Source organism: Zootermopsis nevadensis, unplaced genomic scaffold (genome assembly GCF_977971745.1).
Source record: "Zootermopsis nevadensis isolate Lab colony 2312 unplaced genomic scaffold, Znev_1.0 Znev_ptg000057l, whole genome shotgun sequence".
NCBI lineage: Eukaryota > Metazoa > Arthropoda > Insecta > Blattodea > Termopsidae > Zootermopsis > Zootermopsis nevadensis.
This window is the reverse complement of record NW_028259188.1, coordinates 101,340-118,830: the sequence shown is the minus strand read 5'-3', so window position 1 is coordinate 118,830 and position 17,491 is coordinate 101,340. Positions and strand designations below refer to the sequence as shown.

Below are 17,491 nucleotides of genomic sequence, written 5' to 3'. Positions count from 1 at the left end.
TTTAAGTTAAACATTTTGTCTGGTTATTTTGAAATTCTACAGATATGTAATACGTTTGGAAGTGCCTGAGGTGAAGTTGGTAATCGGCTTCCTTAGATGTTGGTAATATTTCGTAGGATTGGCGGATAAGTTGAAATAGCTAAGTATTTCGAATGTAGAAAAGATTGTCAGTTTGTAGGTTCTAGTATGAAGAGTTTTATTCAATCTCAAGACAAGATAAAGTGAAGTTGAACAGTAGGTCACTCAAAGTTAACCTTCTGATGATAAGCCTTGGGGTAATGGAACTTATATTTGATATCAAATAAGGTGGGGTTTTCGGTGGGGTGAATGATCAATAGTCAGGAGGTATGTCATTCTCCTTAAGAGAGCGACCCAACTCATGAGGACTGATCTTATTACAGGAAATCATAAAGGAAAGTTCTTTCATCACCACAAGAGACACAGTCACAAGCCATGAGCAATATCTATGCCGGACCTAACCTAACAACTACAACAAACACACACATGTGAAGGCGCTTTCATATTATCAATACGTGGAATATGGACCTCTGTTACAGACATGTGCTCGATCATCTCTCTTCTCCTGGGCTGGGTTATCATTTTTATCGGTGTTTTTGCTCGGTGCCTTGTGAAAGAGTTTTTTTCAAAAGCAGGGATGCTGATTACTGAGCGTCGGAATAGATTGAGCAGCAAAGAAGCAAAAATGCTTGTTTTTTTGAATTGTAACCTGGGGAATGTTAGTTACTTCTGTTATTTTCTTGCATGCACAGTCATTAACATATATATATATATATATACATATATATATATATATATATATACATATATATACATATACATACATGGGGGTAATTAAAATATTGGTTAATGGTCCCTTAAAATGTATTTACCTTGTGTTCAGTTTCCAAAATGGCAACTTTCATTTTAGATAGAAAGTATTAAATACAATAAAGTAATTTTAATTTAATTTTCAAATACAACTTACACATTCTGAATTTTCGACATGTTAATTTCTGTAATCTTATTATTCGTAACATCAGCTGTACTGTAATCACACGTAAACAGAGCAGCAGCAGACAGCCAATCATATTCGCAGTTGCATCACTGTGTACCACCACAGTCAATGTTACCAACTGCCGTCACAGAATGCTAAATGCGTGCTCGCATCTCGATCACCGTGATTGAGAGTGAGCAATTAGTCACACCTGTGATCACAGAAGAGCAGTTTAACTCGTCACTAATTCTAATGGCTATAACTTGGACAGGAATGTAAGGACTTTCTACGGGGCAGAGGCACTGAAATCAGTGAGTAGGGAGAGGAAGTGCAAGAGGTATGATGTGAGAAGACACTTCCATACAAAAATCTCGTAATTTTTTTAATATTTATATAAAAATGCCAATTTTGTTTTAGAAAAACTGATGTTGTAAAGTTTATAAAACCGTCACAATGCTACTCCGGTGTTTTCCAGTTCTATTGGTTTCTGCATAATCCATTACATTATGCTCAATGAAAATTCAACACCACATCCATAACACATGCACTATACATATAGTCCACCCAGTTTTACGCTAACTTCACTACGATATAGACTCCACTGGATCAACTACGCATCTTGCAGTAATTAACATACGTATACTGTTTATTCCATATTACCATCAGACACTAGAGATGCTGCATCACCATCTACAAGCTTAATAAATTCTATATCAAATTTCACCGTTTGCCAACTTGAAAGGCATCGAGTAATCAGTTCCTTCACAACGTGAGTATCAATTAATTCCACAGAAGTTGAAATTCTGCCACTCAAATTTCTCAGCCAAGATATCATAATGTTGAGGTTTTCCTGTAAGTCAATAAAATCAAATTCAATACAAAACAGTTCTGACGAAATACAAAGCTCACACAACACTGATCTTTCAATACTGTGTTCTAACAGCCAAGTTCCGTTTGGGAAAATTAATGTAATTCAAATGACCTGAATTTGTATGGCAAAGAAATACAACACCAAGACAAGCAAGCAAGGGGCCCCCCCCCCAAAAAAATTCAATCTGCTTCTTAACCTCAATTCATGCTACAGCAGAGGGACATACAATGTGCATCACAACAGCAATCTTTACACCCATACATAATTATTATTTGACTGAAATGGTTATCACCATACTGAATAGTCACTGATCCATAAATTGCACTCTTTTGGTGCATTTTATCAATGAAGCAATAATGTTAAATACGTCATAGTATTACCACTGCTCAGAAAATCGTGATAAAACAAATGTGTACAAATGAGAGAAAGTTAATTCTATTTATCTATATCTTCCATCCTTTCCAAAATAACTTTTGAAATAAACTAAAGTCTTTAATTTTTTAACTTCTCCATATAAAGAATATTAATACTACAAAAATAAAAAGTCTCTCTTTTCACTATACAGCACAAAACATATCCATATTTGATACAGCATTGGTAAACATGCATGTCCCTCAAATGTGCAATAGTTTGTGGTGAATATGCAGGAGTGATGAATTTATTATTGTAGCACAGTTCTGAGATGGGAATTCAAAGTGACATTTACCCAACAGAAGATGAGTTGAACATATTAAACTAGAATTTCAATTCTGCCAAAGAAATCTGTCCAACAGCAGTCGACTAAGCATTCCAAAGAGCATGATTCATGTTTTGTACAGTCAACTCACTGTTTTGAGTGTACAAACTGCAGCTGCTCAGGTCCAGTTTCTGATATGTTGGAACAAACATAACCCCGCCGCAAAAAAAAAAAACATTTTCAGTGACATGCCCAACTTTCACACAACAGGCTCTGTAAACTGTCCAACCCACAGAATTTCTACGCCACAACTGAGCACGTCTGAGACAGCCTCAAAATAAATGTCACAGAAAATTTTCATTATTAAGGATACAGTCATCTCTGTAGCTTACCTAAATATGTCGAAGACCAGACAGCTTATATCAATTACTTCAATTTTACAATAGGATAGAGCATAAAATAATTTCCTTTCTGATTATCTGTTTTCCATATTTACCTAAAGATGGAAGAAGAATCCAGTTTCTAAATTAAAATTTTATTTATTATTCAGATAAAAAGAACAGAACTATTATTCTGGCATTGTCTGAAGGATATAATTTACAGTGAAAACGAGAACAATGTCAAAAGATCACTATTGTGCTACTGTCAATGACGCTTACACTCAAACTCGTACATATTTACAGCTGTATTGTGAAAAGGAATACTTTTGTATCAATGGTGTACATAAATATTAATAAACGAAACTATGACAAACTTTCTTGGACAACCCGAATAAAATATTTTTAAATTAACCACCTAAGGGTTAAACAAAAGTTATCTGCAATCATTAAACAGGAAAAGGAAATAAAATACCCATAAAATCTTATTACCAGATTTAAATTATCTTCAGTATAAGCTCTCAAAACGCACAAATCCACCAGCCTTACAACAGTATAGAGTTCATAGGGGCCGAGCTCGTCGATAAGTGGGTAGTGCATCACAAGCTCGGTTATGTTGCTATCTGCAATGTTGCCCAATGGTTCAGTCTTTAATTCTGTTGCCAATAAGTGATTCAATGTTGTAAGGGTCAAAGCTTTTGCTATCTCTATTGAACGAGGACTCACTATGAGCAGTGAGCAGCAAACCACTGCCTGGTTGTGAAAATGCTCTGCCCCATTCCGATGCAACATCTCGCAAATAGTCCACACCTGAACACAAAAGTAACACTGTTAACGGACAAAAATCAACCAAGTACGTGCCATTTTCAATTAAATTTCTGACATGAGCTGATCCCTAAAAACAGAAATTTAAGAAGGCAAATGTTTGTGTTTTCTCCATTAAACTGCCTCACACGGAAGAATTCATTGCAGAAATAACCAATTCACCCTACAGTCTAGAGCAGAACAGTTCCCTCTGCCTATTTTGCTTGTAAGGAGATTCCCATAATGCATTTTTGGTGTTAAACTCCCAAAGTAAGATAAAGGGTGGAAGTAACTGCGATAAGAGAGCAGTCAGGTTAGCTTGGGCTTTTGCTACTGCTGACTATCGCACAAACAGTAAATTACAGACTGGGCAGATTTATGTGAACAGCAGAGGCTTGTAATGGAAATCTGAGATTAAATGCAGTCATCAACTAAACTAGCCGTACCTCCACTGACCCCATCACTGTCGAGCGTCTGTCGAAATTATGCAAAACAGGAAACTGTTCATGCCCCTTGGGATTTTACTCTGTACGATTTATCGTCCGTCTGCTTACCCTGCGTTTATTCCACTGGCTTTCTGGAATGCCATCTAATAGAGCACGAATGCAACGTGAGAAACAGGTCTCCAGAGTGGGTGACTTAAATCCTCCATCAAGGGCCGACAGTACAAGGACTTGCACGACCTTGTTCAGTTTGTCTTGTGCACTTTCTTTACCAAGCGTTGCAGCTACAGAATGGATAAATTCCAAAACCTGTAAATATCAACTTAATTAAAATATATAATATAATTCAGGTCTATACACAAACTTTACTTACAGATGTTAAAGTCCACGAACAGACAGTCAACCTGATCAGACGAGGATACACCGTACATCACGATTCATGAATAATGGAAAACAAAACATAAGATGCATAAAATAAGAAGATCAACAGAACACATTCTATAATAATTTACAAAACAGATGAATAAATGAAAAACTTGCATTGAAATATAAAGTAGTTTTAAAGGAAAAACCTGAAGATGATGCTACGCATCGAAACATGTAGTAAATAAAGGCGCAGTATTGTAACATCGTAGTAACGAGGAATAGCGCAAATTTTAAATTTTAACATCTGTAAGTAAAGTTTGTGTATAGACCTGAATTATATTATATATTTTAATTATAAAACACAAACATGACGCATTTAAACTATAAATATCAACTTATTACTGTACGCCAAGTTTGTTTATTTGTTTGCTAAACAACACTTTCTCCGCCGTTGCATTAGCCTACATGGCTCTGGAGGACTGTAAATGATTAATTAGGAAGGGCATGGAAGAAAGCAGACACAACCTACTGGGTTAGGATTCCTACATGGCAAAACTGAGTGACTATGAACAATGGCAATAACAGTGCCACTGTAAAACACCGGGCAAAATACCAGAAACTTAAATCAATCCCATGCAGCAGCCCGTTGGTATAGGTGAAATGCTAGTGGTGTTGGGAGGTACGAAGGTTTCTGCCCAGCAACTACTTTAATTCCATACTCGCAAAATTAACAGATTCCAAAGCATTTTCTGCACAATGTTTGGAGATAAACTGAAAAGGATAACCAAACAACTGAACAAAGGCCAGGCAAGGCACTACTTGAGGAAAAGTGAAGCCCTCACTCTTCTGAACTTCAAATGTTTTCAAAAACAGGTGGGGCAGGACTGCTTTTTATTTTTTTATGATAAAATCATCAAGCTGTCGAGACTTGAACTTTGCTGACCCGTCTCGGAGTCAGCTGTCCGACAGCCATCCCCAGTTTCTAATTCCAGTTGATGTTTGTAACTAATGTGAGCAGTCTGTCTCTCCCTGCTGATAATCATTTTTGATCAATTCAGAATTTGGTTTTTAGTCCATTCAAACTCAGCTCCGTTTCTGAACTTGCCTTTGGTATGTATTGTCCATGTTTTACTACCACAGAAGACAACAGAAATACAAGATATGAAGATATCAGCGACTTACAACTGCACAAAAGCAGTGCCGCATAACAGACCAATAAATTATGTATCTTGGAGAATGTGTGGGTCGGCTTGCCAATAGTTGACACGGCGGTCGTCAAGTGTTGGTGACATTAATAATATGTTACATGCTGCCCACACTAATAAACTGCAAGGCAAAATTATTCACAGACGACTATGGAAGATACCAATCAGGCAGAAATATATATGATCCAAACTATAACTAACTCCATATATTATAAATTCATGTCACTAAGCACTGGGTGACATCATTGGTCCATCTTCTGGCCCTTAACATCCAGCAAATCACTCATGTTGAATGGCAGTTGGAATGAAAACAAACTATTTAATAAATTAAGTCCGCACATGCCACCACCTTTTTATGTGATGAATGTAAATAACAATTGTCCACTACCACATTCACAAAACATGTCATTTGCAATAAAACATCTACAGATCAAATGGTGAATAACAACAAATGTTTTTCAGAAGATTTCTACTGTTACGTTCTTTAGTTTAAAATACGTGAATTGGAAGGTGCCAAAACAGCGGACATGATGGCAGTAGAATTTTAGTTAAATTACTGACAACTGAAAGATTGATTTTAATTTTCACATAACTTGCAAGCAAAGAAATTACATCAATTACTATGTACCTTTTGAACATTAGTATCTTCAAATCTTGGACTTGATACAACTTTATCGAATAGATTCACTGGAAAATATGAGCCAACGTCTATGTCACATGTATCCAGCAGTTCTTGGTTTATTCCTAAATGAGAAGAATACATTTTTAACATTTTGTAAAGCTACTATTAAACTTTAAATGAAAATAATAGATGCAATGTATTGTAAAAATTCCAGAATTGACAAACCATTGAGCAAAATGGAAGAATGGGTCGTGCACAAACTTCTGTGTGGCATTCACGTTTTAAAAATGGCCGAACCTCTGTCGATGATGACGAGCGTTCTGGACCACCATCTTCGAGCACAACGCCCGAAAATGTTACGAAGATTCGGCAGGCCATTCACGAAGATCGACGTCGTACCATCAACGACTTGTGCGACATTGTTGGGATAGGCTATGGGACCTGTCAGCTGATTCTAAAGGAAGAACTCCACATGCGACGCATCATGAGAACGCGCCAGCGCACACCACCCTCAAAGTTCGGCAGTTTTGGCCTCAAACACCACGGCCGTCATCCCGCACCCTCCTTATTCGCCTGATTTAGCTCCGTGTGACTTCTTCCTCTTCCCAAAGATGAAAATTCAGCTAAAGGGAAGGAGATTTGAGACGATAGAAGAGATTCAGGCAGAATCGCAGATGGTGCTTGACAGGCTGACAAAGAAAGATTTCCAGGGATGCTTCCAGGCTTGGCAGCGGCGCTGGGATCGTTGTGTTCACTCCCAGGGGAACTACTTCGAGGGTGATGGATGAATTTAATACCTGAGATAAGTGTACGGGTTTTTATACGCGCAGTCTGGAAACTTTGCGATCGCACCTCGTATGTCTGATGAAGACACAAATACATTACTGTTGCCACAGCATCTTATAACCTTACTCGTGATATGAGCAAAAAACAGACCCAGCAGTGGTAGCAAAGAACCATAAAGTTCACCTAATTAATGTTTAATAATTAAGTTCCTGTTACCAACCTGAGAATACAACATGGTATAGTAAATCCTCAGATTGGAGATGAAGTAGAAAGCCTCCAGATATGGAGGGCTGCAAATGTATTGAATAAGCAATCACAGACAGACAGACAGCTGAGAAGATGTGGTTGGGTGGAGGCTTACAACTCTTCACAGTAAAAAATTAGAAATAGTTCATTATGAAATGTTACACTAGTCTTTGAACATGATATAAAAAAGCGTATGTGCCAACTGTTGACACAAACTGCTATCCAAGTACCATTCTTGAAGTAAATAGTATGCCGACTGTTGCTTAGTTGATAGCACATGTAAAACCTGAGGTGGCACATGTCTTAAAAGATTAATTACAAAGAACAATAGAAAAAATAAGTGACAAGCTACACGATTCATGTTTTCAGTTAGTAATATGGTCATTATACGAGGCGCGTCCCAAAAGTAAGTTTCCCACTCGTCCCACAGCTAGCAAACCTTATATTGAGCGAAGCGACTGTGCGTACGTGATAGAGCAATGACGTAGCATGGCGCATGCACTAACGGCACTTCCCGCGTTCTCACAGTAGCATCGTTGCAGCTGTTGAAGATGGAGGTTCTTATTCCAGCTCCCGCCGACTGTGAAGTGCGGTCAGTGATAACGCTAGGCCGCACACGGCTCGACGGACAGCAAGTCTCCTGCAGGAGTTCAGCTGGGAGGTGTTTAATAATTCACCCTACAGCCCGGACCTCGCTCCCAGTGATTTCCATCTTTTCCTACACCTCAAGAAATTCCTGTCCGGTCAGCGTCAGCGTTTTGAGAATGACAGAGAGGCGGAGATGGTTGTCACACAGTGGTTCCAATCCCAGGCGGCAGACTTCTACGACACAGGTATTCAAAAGTTGGTCCCACGGTATGACCAATGTCTCAATTCCGGTGGCGAATATGTTGAAAAATAGCTGGACACTTGCTGTATCTGTTGCAATAAATATTTCCATGAAATTGTGTTTTGTTTCTGTAAACGGCCCCAGGGAAACTTACTTTAAGGACGAGCCTCGTATTTAGGAAGATAAAATGGGATGAGTATGTATGAAGAGGACAAAGATGCATACAACATTTTCGAATGAGAATATAAAAAAAATAGAGAGAAATAGACTGTATATGTAAACTGGACTGAAACATGGTATAAAAACTCAACGTTTCATACGCAGGAATTTTTCAAATTAGTAACTAAAACCACTGAAGATCATCCACCTCGGAGTTAGTTATTCATGACTGGGTAAGTGCTGAATGAAATTGTATTTTTCTCTCACAGACAAATGATTTCCCAGAAACAATGTTTTTTCATACACAGTTTAAACTCACCCCAATTTATGAACACAATAAGGATAATGTCCAAGCTAGGGCACCAGCCCCGTTTAATGTAGCGCAAAGTGTTGGAGCAAGCAAAAACAGTTCTTTCGTCTCTATGTACGGACATTAATAAAAATAAGTACCGACATAATGGATGAAGAACTGCATCTGAAAGAAATGGAAACTGAAACTGAAACAAAATGGAAAGTAATTAATTTTCACGGATGGAAAAGTAACGAGACTGAGGAAAACTGATTACGTAGCAGAATACAGAGTTTTTAAATGGTTAGGAAAAGAGCTAATGATAAAAATTTATATACCGCCATTCAAAATACTTTTCTTGTGCTTCAATGTAATTAGCTAATCTCATTTTTAAATCAACAACTATAACAATACTAAGCATAATAATTACTGTGCTAAAATGGAAAATTCCAAGGAACATAAATGGATCAATACAACAGAAAAGAAGAGCCTATCTGCTTACAGTTATGTTCAATGAATCTGTGACAATGGGAAGACGACTGCAAAGGATTATCAGTAATCGGGAAGGCTCTGGTAGAAAGCAGTCATGGCCTATTTCAAGGCATTATGTCAACACTGGATGGAAGATGAGGAAAACCACAAAAACCCAGGATATCCACCCTGCAGGCCAAAAAATCTAACCTGGGACCTCTAGAATTGAAAGTAGAAGTTTTGATGTTTGGTGAATTTATTATAAATACAGGTTGTCCCAAAATAGCCCGCGAAACTTTGGGTAGCTATTCACTGGCGTGTTTTGAGTAAAGAAATGTTATGCCAACAAGGTCAAAATCTCAACTATTACAGTTATCTGAAAAATAATTTCCCATTGCCCTTCTGTACTTGTGCCCAATACCACCCCTTCAGAGCATACGCTACACTTATCTCTAAATTAATACATAATTGCCAAAATTCTGAACCAGCAATAAAAAAGTATTAAAATCTAAAAGTAATTTCCAACTGCTAGCTGGTCTGTTCCAGAAGTATGTGCCAACGCAGTTGACTTGCCCATGCCATCAGTTCGCACCCTCCACAAGCAAATGCAAGGGCAGCAGATGAAGAGTATTGCTGTTGCCGTCAAGCACAGCGGCAGTCAGGATCATTCACCACAAGTACCTTGGAGCATGGCATATGACATTCATGACAAGAAGAATACTGCGATGGGTCCAATGGAGTCTGAGAATGAGTGTTAAATGAACACATCTTAAATGCAAATACAGCAAACTTTATATAAGGTAGATCTGCACATGTGCGAGCTATTCAACTTGGGGATCATGCGGCTTCAGTATATTTCTGCCGTTAGACTGCGGAACAGCATTGGTTTGTGATGAGGAAAAATTTACATGAGACGGGATAACCAACTACCACAACACCATCGTGTAGTCCACAGACAATTTGCACTATTCCATTCCAACACAACTTTTTGATGAATGTGTGATAGCGTCCTATCAGTGACCACTTGAGCGGCATTCAACAGCCGACTACTACCTGCCTTTCCGACAGAATGTGCCACAACTTCCTCTCTCGGCCAGATTAAATATGTGGTTGCCTCATTTTGGTCCACAAGCCACACAGTACTAGAACCAACGATTGGAAATCGGACTGGTTCTAGGAGACCCTGCGTGCCAGACTTGTTTCTACTTGTGGGGAAACGTGAAGGATTTGGTGTATCAGAACAAATCAGACACAAGATGAACTGTTACAGCGCATCACAGAGAAGTCATGAAAGCAACATATGCTCTTCTAAAATGAACCTGCTTGTGTTTAGACAATGCAAGAGGTAATTTCAAACAGCAGCTGCTTAAGTACATGCATTAAGTCACAATGTACATTACTATTCCTATGCTGCTCATCCATTTCTTCAACTAAAATAATTTAACTTCATCTGTGCATTTCCACCTATCATAATTACGAGGGTGAGTCAAATGAAAACCGTAAATTTTTTTTTAAATTTAATTTATTGAGTGAAAGCGATACACAACTACATCATTTTTCTACATAGTCTCCATTTCGTTCAATACAGGCCCTCCAGCGTTTACGAAGTGTATGGATTCCTCTAGAAAAAAATTCTTGTGGTTGTCTGCACAACCACTCATGCACCGCCTGCTGTACCTCTTCATCAGAACGGAACTTCTTTCCTCCCATCGCCTCTTTGAGTGGCCCAAACATGTGGTAATCACTTGGGGCTAGGTCTGGTGAGTATGGCGGATGTGGAAGACACTCAAAGTGCAAGTCTTGGATTGTTGCAACTGTTGCACGGACAGAGTGGGGCCGAGCATTGTCATGTCAAGGACACCTCTAGTCAAAAGTCCACGTCGCTTTGATCTGACTGCAGGTCGAAGATGATTCTTCAAGATTCTTCACTGATCAAAAAACGAATTACAGAACGTTGTTCTTCTTTCGTGCACGTAACTAGTGGAGCAGCCATTTTCAAATTGGCACTGTGATGGCGATATGTTTGTCTGCATTATACTACCACCTATAGGTTACTCTTTATAGCATTGGTAACATGTCTGCCAACTTATAGGACAATGGCGCGATATTTCGAATTTTTATCTCAGTTTTACGGTTTTCATTTGACTCACCCTCGTATAATACAGCTCAGATTCCGATCCACATTAATAATTTTTCACTCAAAATGAGCCTGTAAATAACCACCCAAGGTTTGGAAGATGTTTTCTGGGACACATTGAAGGTCTTTATGTCATTTTCCTGGATGAAATTAGGAAAAACAAAAACAGCCTGAGTCAGGATAGTTAGTGTCTTGGATGAAATTAAGAGTGGGACACTAAGAAACACAGTGCAGGAACGCTTCTACTTACTACACTGCAATGTTTTGTCACAGAACACAGGATACAGGGTTAATGCGACACGCATGCCAAACCTTGAGTTCATGTCTGCAGATGCGTTCATGCAGCTCATGGCTGCTCAAAGAACAGAGCCTGTCCGTGAACTTAGTACGAGGAATCCCGAAGTCCTGAATACTAAAAGAATCTGAAAAGAAATAGAAATGAAGTGTTACATTTGCAGGTTATCTGGGCAACTTTTGGCAAATCCAAATGTTTCAAATAAATGACAAAATTTTCATGGACATCCTCCTCCTAGAGGCTATCCCACCTTTCTACCTGCAATATCCTGCCCTCAACAATACCAACACCGGCAAAGTGAGAACTTCTAATACGCTAATTGACCTTTGCATAGCTGATTAATTTAAAGAGCCCTTATCCTGGGACTAATCCGTAATGAAGTTGAAAATTTCCATTGGGAAATTAAAACCTTACAAATCTCCAAGTACCAACTTAATTTCAGTGGAATTAATCCATGCAGGTGGTAGGGCACTGCAAGCTTACAGTCTCATTTGGAACTACAACAGTGGAAAGAATAAATTGTTGTCCCTATCCATAAAACAGGTGCAGTAACTTCCTAGGTGTGTCTCTTTTATTAACGTCATACAAAAGTTTATCGAATGGTCTTCTGGCACAATTAACTCCATTTATGATGAAACTATCGGGGATGGTCAATGTGGATTCTGCTGTAATAGGTCAACTATTGATCAGACCTTTTGCATTTGGCAAATATTAGAGAAAATGTCAGAGTATAATGTTTGTGGACTTTAGGAATGCGTATGACTCAGCTAGAAGAGAGGTACTGAATGGAATTTTGATTGAGAAACTAGTTAGGTTAATTAAGATGTGTATCTAGTAGAGTTTGTATAGGTAACGTTCTGTCAGATCCGTTGTGAGCGCCAAGTGGCTCTATCCCCAATGCTTTTTAATTTTGCACTAGAACATGTCATGAGGAAGGTCAGAGGAAATTAGGAAGGGCTTGAATTGAATGGTCTCCATGAGGTACTCACATATGCTGATGTCAGTTTGCTGGGGGATGGTGTGGGTACCATAACCAAAAATGCAGAAACTCTCCTACAGGCTAGCAAAGAAATAGGCCCAGAAGTAAATGTAAACAACACTAAATACGTGGGCATAATATGAGATCAACAGCAGAACATAATTATAACTAACACGTCATTTGAAAATGTTTCAAAATGTATCTGGGAACAACAATAGCAAACAGAAATGAGGTCCATGATGAAATTAAGGTTAGAACACGTTCAGGAAATGCTTGTTTTTGGAAATTCAGAAGCTGTTATCATCTTGTTTGCTGTCCAAAACACTTAAGATTATTTTGCCTGCTGTCTTGTATGGGTGGGAAACATGGTCTCTTACCTTGAAGGAAAAACGTACGTTACAAGGGCTTGAAAAAAGGTGCTTAGAAAACTATTCGGACCTAGGAAGGATGAAATAAGTGGGGAATTTAGAATACTACACAATGAGGAGCTACATGAATTGTACAAGTCACCTAGCATAGTGAGGATAGCGAAATCTAGGAGGTTCTGATGGGATGTGCACGTAGCACGCATGGGGGGCATACCAAATCCTTCTGGTGAACTACCACTGGGCAAACCAAGGAGATGGGAGGATAATATCAAGATGGATCTTAGGGAGGTGGGCTGTGATGATGGAAAATGGATGGAGTTAGCCCAGGATCGTGTCTAGTGGCAGATGGCGTTGTCGGTGTTGGACCTGTGGGTTCTGCTACCCGAGAGTTACTTTGTATTTAGCTTTCAGTTTAATGGCAGTAAACAATAAAATAATCCACTAAAGCTACTATGTCGCTGAAATTTTATGCATGCATGCATAAAAATCATGTACTTTCATGTATATGATGAAAATTATACATACAATCTCAATGTTAAACTTGAATGTCATACCTGACAAATTTAAATAAACGATAATCTGTACTGGTGAAAATGACTCACATAAAATTAATTTGCACTACCTGCCAACTTAACCATACAGACAGCCAAAAAGTATTTGTGGAACGTAGGGGTTATAAATTTTTCTGAAAACCTGTTTTGTATTAATGCTCAAACAAATGAACAAACTTATTTCCCTCTTATCTTGCTTTTCTGGGCTTATATTGACTGCAATGTTTCATGGAGGTGGGTAATAATGAAAGTCGCACTACGCTGTTAGGTATGCCCCAGAAAGAGGTCAATCAGATTATTGTTTCATGACGAGTGATGTGGGCATTTTCTTTATAAGTAGGTAATGAATGGGTATAAATTATTTATAAACTGTAAAGTGTTTGTATGTCATTGCCCGGTTTTTGAGACCTACTAAATATTTTCATGTAACACGTGACCTTCAACTTCCTCTAAAGTCCCATGTAAAATACGACTAACCAACATTAATAAAATCTTCTTGGACCATTAGCTGTCACCAATGTTTTCAACCAACTAACATGGCTGTCAGCCTGAGATTTTATTAACGTCTGCTGCTGTGAAAGCTTTAAATCATACACTGACTAACCTTGGCTGAATAAACAACAGATATCTTCAGGTATGAATGTAGTTCTGCAAGGATGCTTGGTTTTTACAAGCTGGATCACTGGTTGCTGCGGCTTAGGAATGGAAGCTTGATCAGATGGACCAACACTGCCACTTACATGTGTAAACTGATCTGCAGAAGCATATAACTGAGTATTAAGCAGCATGTACCAGAAAACAGTTAATAGTTTGTGGTTTCATACAAAGAAAGATTTTGAAATTTAAATTAAACCTGTCTCAGCAAACTCTTAAAAAAAGAAGTTAAATCCTCTGGCTGATTTCATCTTCATAATAGGAAGCATTCAAAACTTTTTAATTATTCCAGTTCTAAAAACCACCATACAGCCCAGCCTTTATTTTTGATCAACATATTGTTGTCAACAACTTGCCTGTGTTTTTGTCCCCCCTTGCTAGTTCAGTGTTCAGGCAAGATGTTCTATCTCACCTTGTCTGAATACTTGTCTTATCTTGTTTGCTCAGTTTGGTTTCAACCTACAGCATTACATCAGTCTAGATCACATTTGACAGTAGCAGAGGCTTACAAATGACATGCCACTGCATAATATATGCACATTACAATAATAAAAACACTTAAACTTATAAATATCAAGATCATTAAAACATAGTATTAAGAATAACTTACCAAGTTCTGTGAATTTCATCAGCTCTGCAAGTTTCTCCCGCTGGGCAAGAGTCACTGATGGATCAAGGACAATTTTTCTCTCCTACAATTTCACAGATGAACTAGTACTATTTGTTTTGTAAAAAAGTATTGAGGAATTTCATAGTAAAATTCATATTATACTCAAAACACATCACACCACTATCATATCAGAAGGTTAGTTACAATGGTAATAGACATGTATTTATTTAAAGTTTATTTAACACCACTTTTCAGTAGCTCAGACTAAAAAGTGTTAATGAGAAGATAATAGTGAATACTGAATTGAAAAAGATGTGGAAGGAAGTGGTTGTGGCCTAATTTAAGGCACTATCCCAGCATTTGTTGGAGAGACTGAGTAAAACCACAAAAACAGTCAGGACAGCTAGTCTCAGGTCTCAGAATTGAACCTGGGACAGCCCAAAAACAGATCTGTAAAATCAATTACTGTCTTTATGCTTTGTGTCAGGATGATGACCCACTGTATTATTAATAAGCAACGTTAATATAATGACAAACCTCATGTAGTTTAACTGCAGTTGAAATGCATGAGGTTTGTTTTTACAGGTTAATAACAACTCTCAAGCTGCAGCATTCGTGTTTCATTTTCTTGAGGCCCGAAGTTCTAGTCGAACCTCTGACAATGCCAATGTTCAAGTTAAATGTGGTTTTCATGATTATCATTAGTACCTGATGGCTAACACACCTGGATTGTGCCTTATATTAACCACAATAAAATCAGAGATACTGTGAGTGTGGTTAAACAAACGACAAATCATAATAAAGAACAACTAGAAAAAAAATCCTGCTGTTGATATTGGCTTCTGCTTTCTTCAACCACTTCCAAAAGAACTTAACATACATTAAACTTTCCGTGCGACGTAACAAGAAACTACATTCACCTCAGAACAAGTATATTTCGCCAACTGTTGTGGAAGAAATTCATAATCATCGTCCGTATCACTCATAGCTTTTACGTTGGATTTATGTTTATACTATACACTAGTACCAACACGCACTTAAAACACTACGCTTCTCCAAACGCACAATGCGACAACTGAAGCCAACCAACCAACCAAAAAGCTAACTAAAGGTACAATTTCGCTGCACGCGACAGAGACAAGCGACCGAGGCAGGCGACAGAGTTACGAGACCGAGACTGGTCGTTTCCTGTCTGCTCTCTGTACAATCGTATGAAATGATAATGTTGCGTCATATTGTGATGATTATAATTGTTTAATTTTAACCGTCTAATCACAATAAAATATTTTATTAAATATTAAAATATTATTACTACAATTAACATTTAATATTTAAAATATATTAAAATGATGCTCTTTCTATCGAAATGTTCGATTTACAATTAGAGCATCATATTTTTCACGACATGTTTCGGTTTTCAATGAACCATCTTCAGGTGTATAATCGATATAAACTCAAATGTAATATTCTAAATGCAATCCTTCGTCAGATGTCCATTAAATATCAGAAAGTTATCCTCTTCTAGATCAATTGTACTTTATTATCACATTCAATGTTGTTTCGTAAATGTATGTCGCGTACAGCGTGATCTTGCGTGGGTGAAATGTTTGTAGTGGTTTTTTATAATCGGCCAGATATGAAGAGTGGAGGAGGTCCGTTCTGCCGCTGTCGATATCTACGGTCGGGATCCAGTGCAGATTTACTCTCATATATTGCCAGGGCGTGCAAGTTAATTTAATGTTATTTGAGCGTGTTTTGAATTTATGTGCGTCCTGTAATCACTGGTGTAAGACCTAGGCCTTTTTTAGGTTAAGGCCCAAATGTATCACTAAATTCCTGAAAGATATCCAAGTCAATGTAAATAAGCCAGTTCTAAATTTAGATCACAATCAAAATAAAAATTTCATGTTATATCATCAGAATATCAGAGGACTTTTCCCAAAAACTGAAGAATTGATCATTTCTCTTAAAAGTGCCAAATTACCACATATTCTTTGTCTAACTGAACATCATTTGAAATCACCAGATATCTTACAGGTAAATTTAGACAATTATACACTAGCAAGTAGTTTTTGCAGGAAAAATTTAGCTAGCGGAGAAGTGAGTATATTTGTTAAAAATAATCTAAAATTTAGCCAGATAGAGCTAGTCCAGTTTTGCAAGGAGCAGGACATAGAATGCTGTGCTGTACAACTTTATATAAATTTTTCTAAATTATGTTTTTTAGCAATATACAAAGCACAAACAGGTGACTTTGAAACATTTATTAACAGGTTAAACAGCATTATGGACTACCTTTACAAACCGAAAACGGAGTTTGTCATCTGTGGGGATATAAATATTGACTGTCTCTCTGGAAGCTGCCATAAGAAATGTCTAAATTCTCTTTTAGCAACGTTTAATCTTACACCTACAGTTCGCTTTCCCACAAGAATTCAAAATAGCTCAAACTCTGCCATTGATAATATTTTTGTAGATAGTTACAGGTTAGAACACATTTCCATTAAATGGGCTATCTGATCATGATGCTCAACTGTTAGTTATAAAAAACATAAACCTTATTTCTAACTAGAGTGATGAATGAAGTCACTTTAAATGAATTTATACAACATCTCAGTAGTGAAGATTGGGAATTATTACTCAGTGGGATTCGAAGTTCAATTCTTTTCTAAACATCTTTTTAAGCATATTTAAAAAAAGTTTTCCTACTAAAACAGAGAAAAAATTGTCTGAAACCAATGTATGGTTAACTAAAGGAA

The 17,491-nt window shown here is 37.6% G+C and overlaps 1 protein-coding gene and 1 long non-coding RNA gene across 4 annotated transcripts; one reads left to right on the top strand and one right to left on the bottom strand.

Moving 5' to 3' along the window:
- The first annotated feature begins 1,214 nt into the window (after positions 1–1,214).
- Positions 1,215–7,743, top strand: LOC147871364 (uncharacterized). Its single transcript, XR_015538825.1, has 2 exons — positions 1,215–1,331; positions 6,573–7,743. It is a non-coding gene; the product is annotated as an uncharacterized LOC147871364 (long non-coding RNA).
- LOC110834898 (uncharacterized) lies at positions 1,356–15,834 on the bottom strand. 3 transcript variants are annotated; one of them, XM_022074525.2, is made up of 9 exons: positions 15,653–15,834; positions 14,733–14,814; positions 14,073–14,222; positions 11,588–11,697; positions 8,698–8,875; positions 6,365–6,480; positions 4,277–4,474; positions 3,411–3,728; positions 1,356–1,844 (listed from the first exon to the last, which is right to left on the bottom strand). In XM_022074525.2, exons 1-9 carry the CDS (start codon positions 15,716–15,718, stop codon positions 1,641–1,643), a joined length of 1,422 nt encoding a protein of 473 aa, XP_021930217.1. In that variant the 5' UTR covers positions 15,719–15,834; the 3' UTR covers positions 1,356–1,640. The 3 variants fall into 3 exon arrangements, with proteins under 3 accessions (XP_021930217.1, XP_021930218.1, XP_087217481.1); XM_022074526.2 differs by having other exon boundaries at positions 14,733–14,839; positions 15,653–15,833; XM_087361355.1 differs by lacking the exons at positions 6,365–6,480; positions 8,698–8,875 and having other exon boundaries at positions 15,653–15,833.
- Positions 15,835–17,491: the final 1,657 nt, after the last annotated feature.

Coding starts and splice junctions, on each gene's coding strand:
- LOC110834898 (XM_022074525.2), bottom strand. CDS start 15,718: ATGAGTGATACGGACGATGATTATGAATTTCTTCCACAACAGTTGGCG. Junction 6,481..8,697: donor TATTGTGTTCATAAATTGGG/GTGAGTTTAAAC, acceptor CTTCTCATTTAG/GAATAAACCAAGAACTGCTG. Junction 1,845..3,410: donor CTGAAGATAATTTAAATCTG/GTAATAAGATTT, acceptor ATTGACTTACAG/GAAAACCTCAACATTATGAT.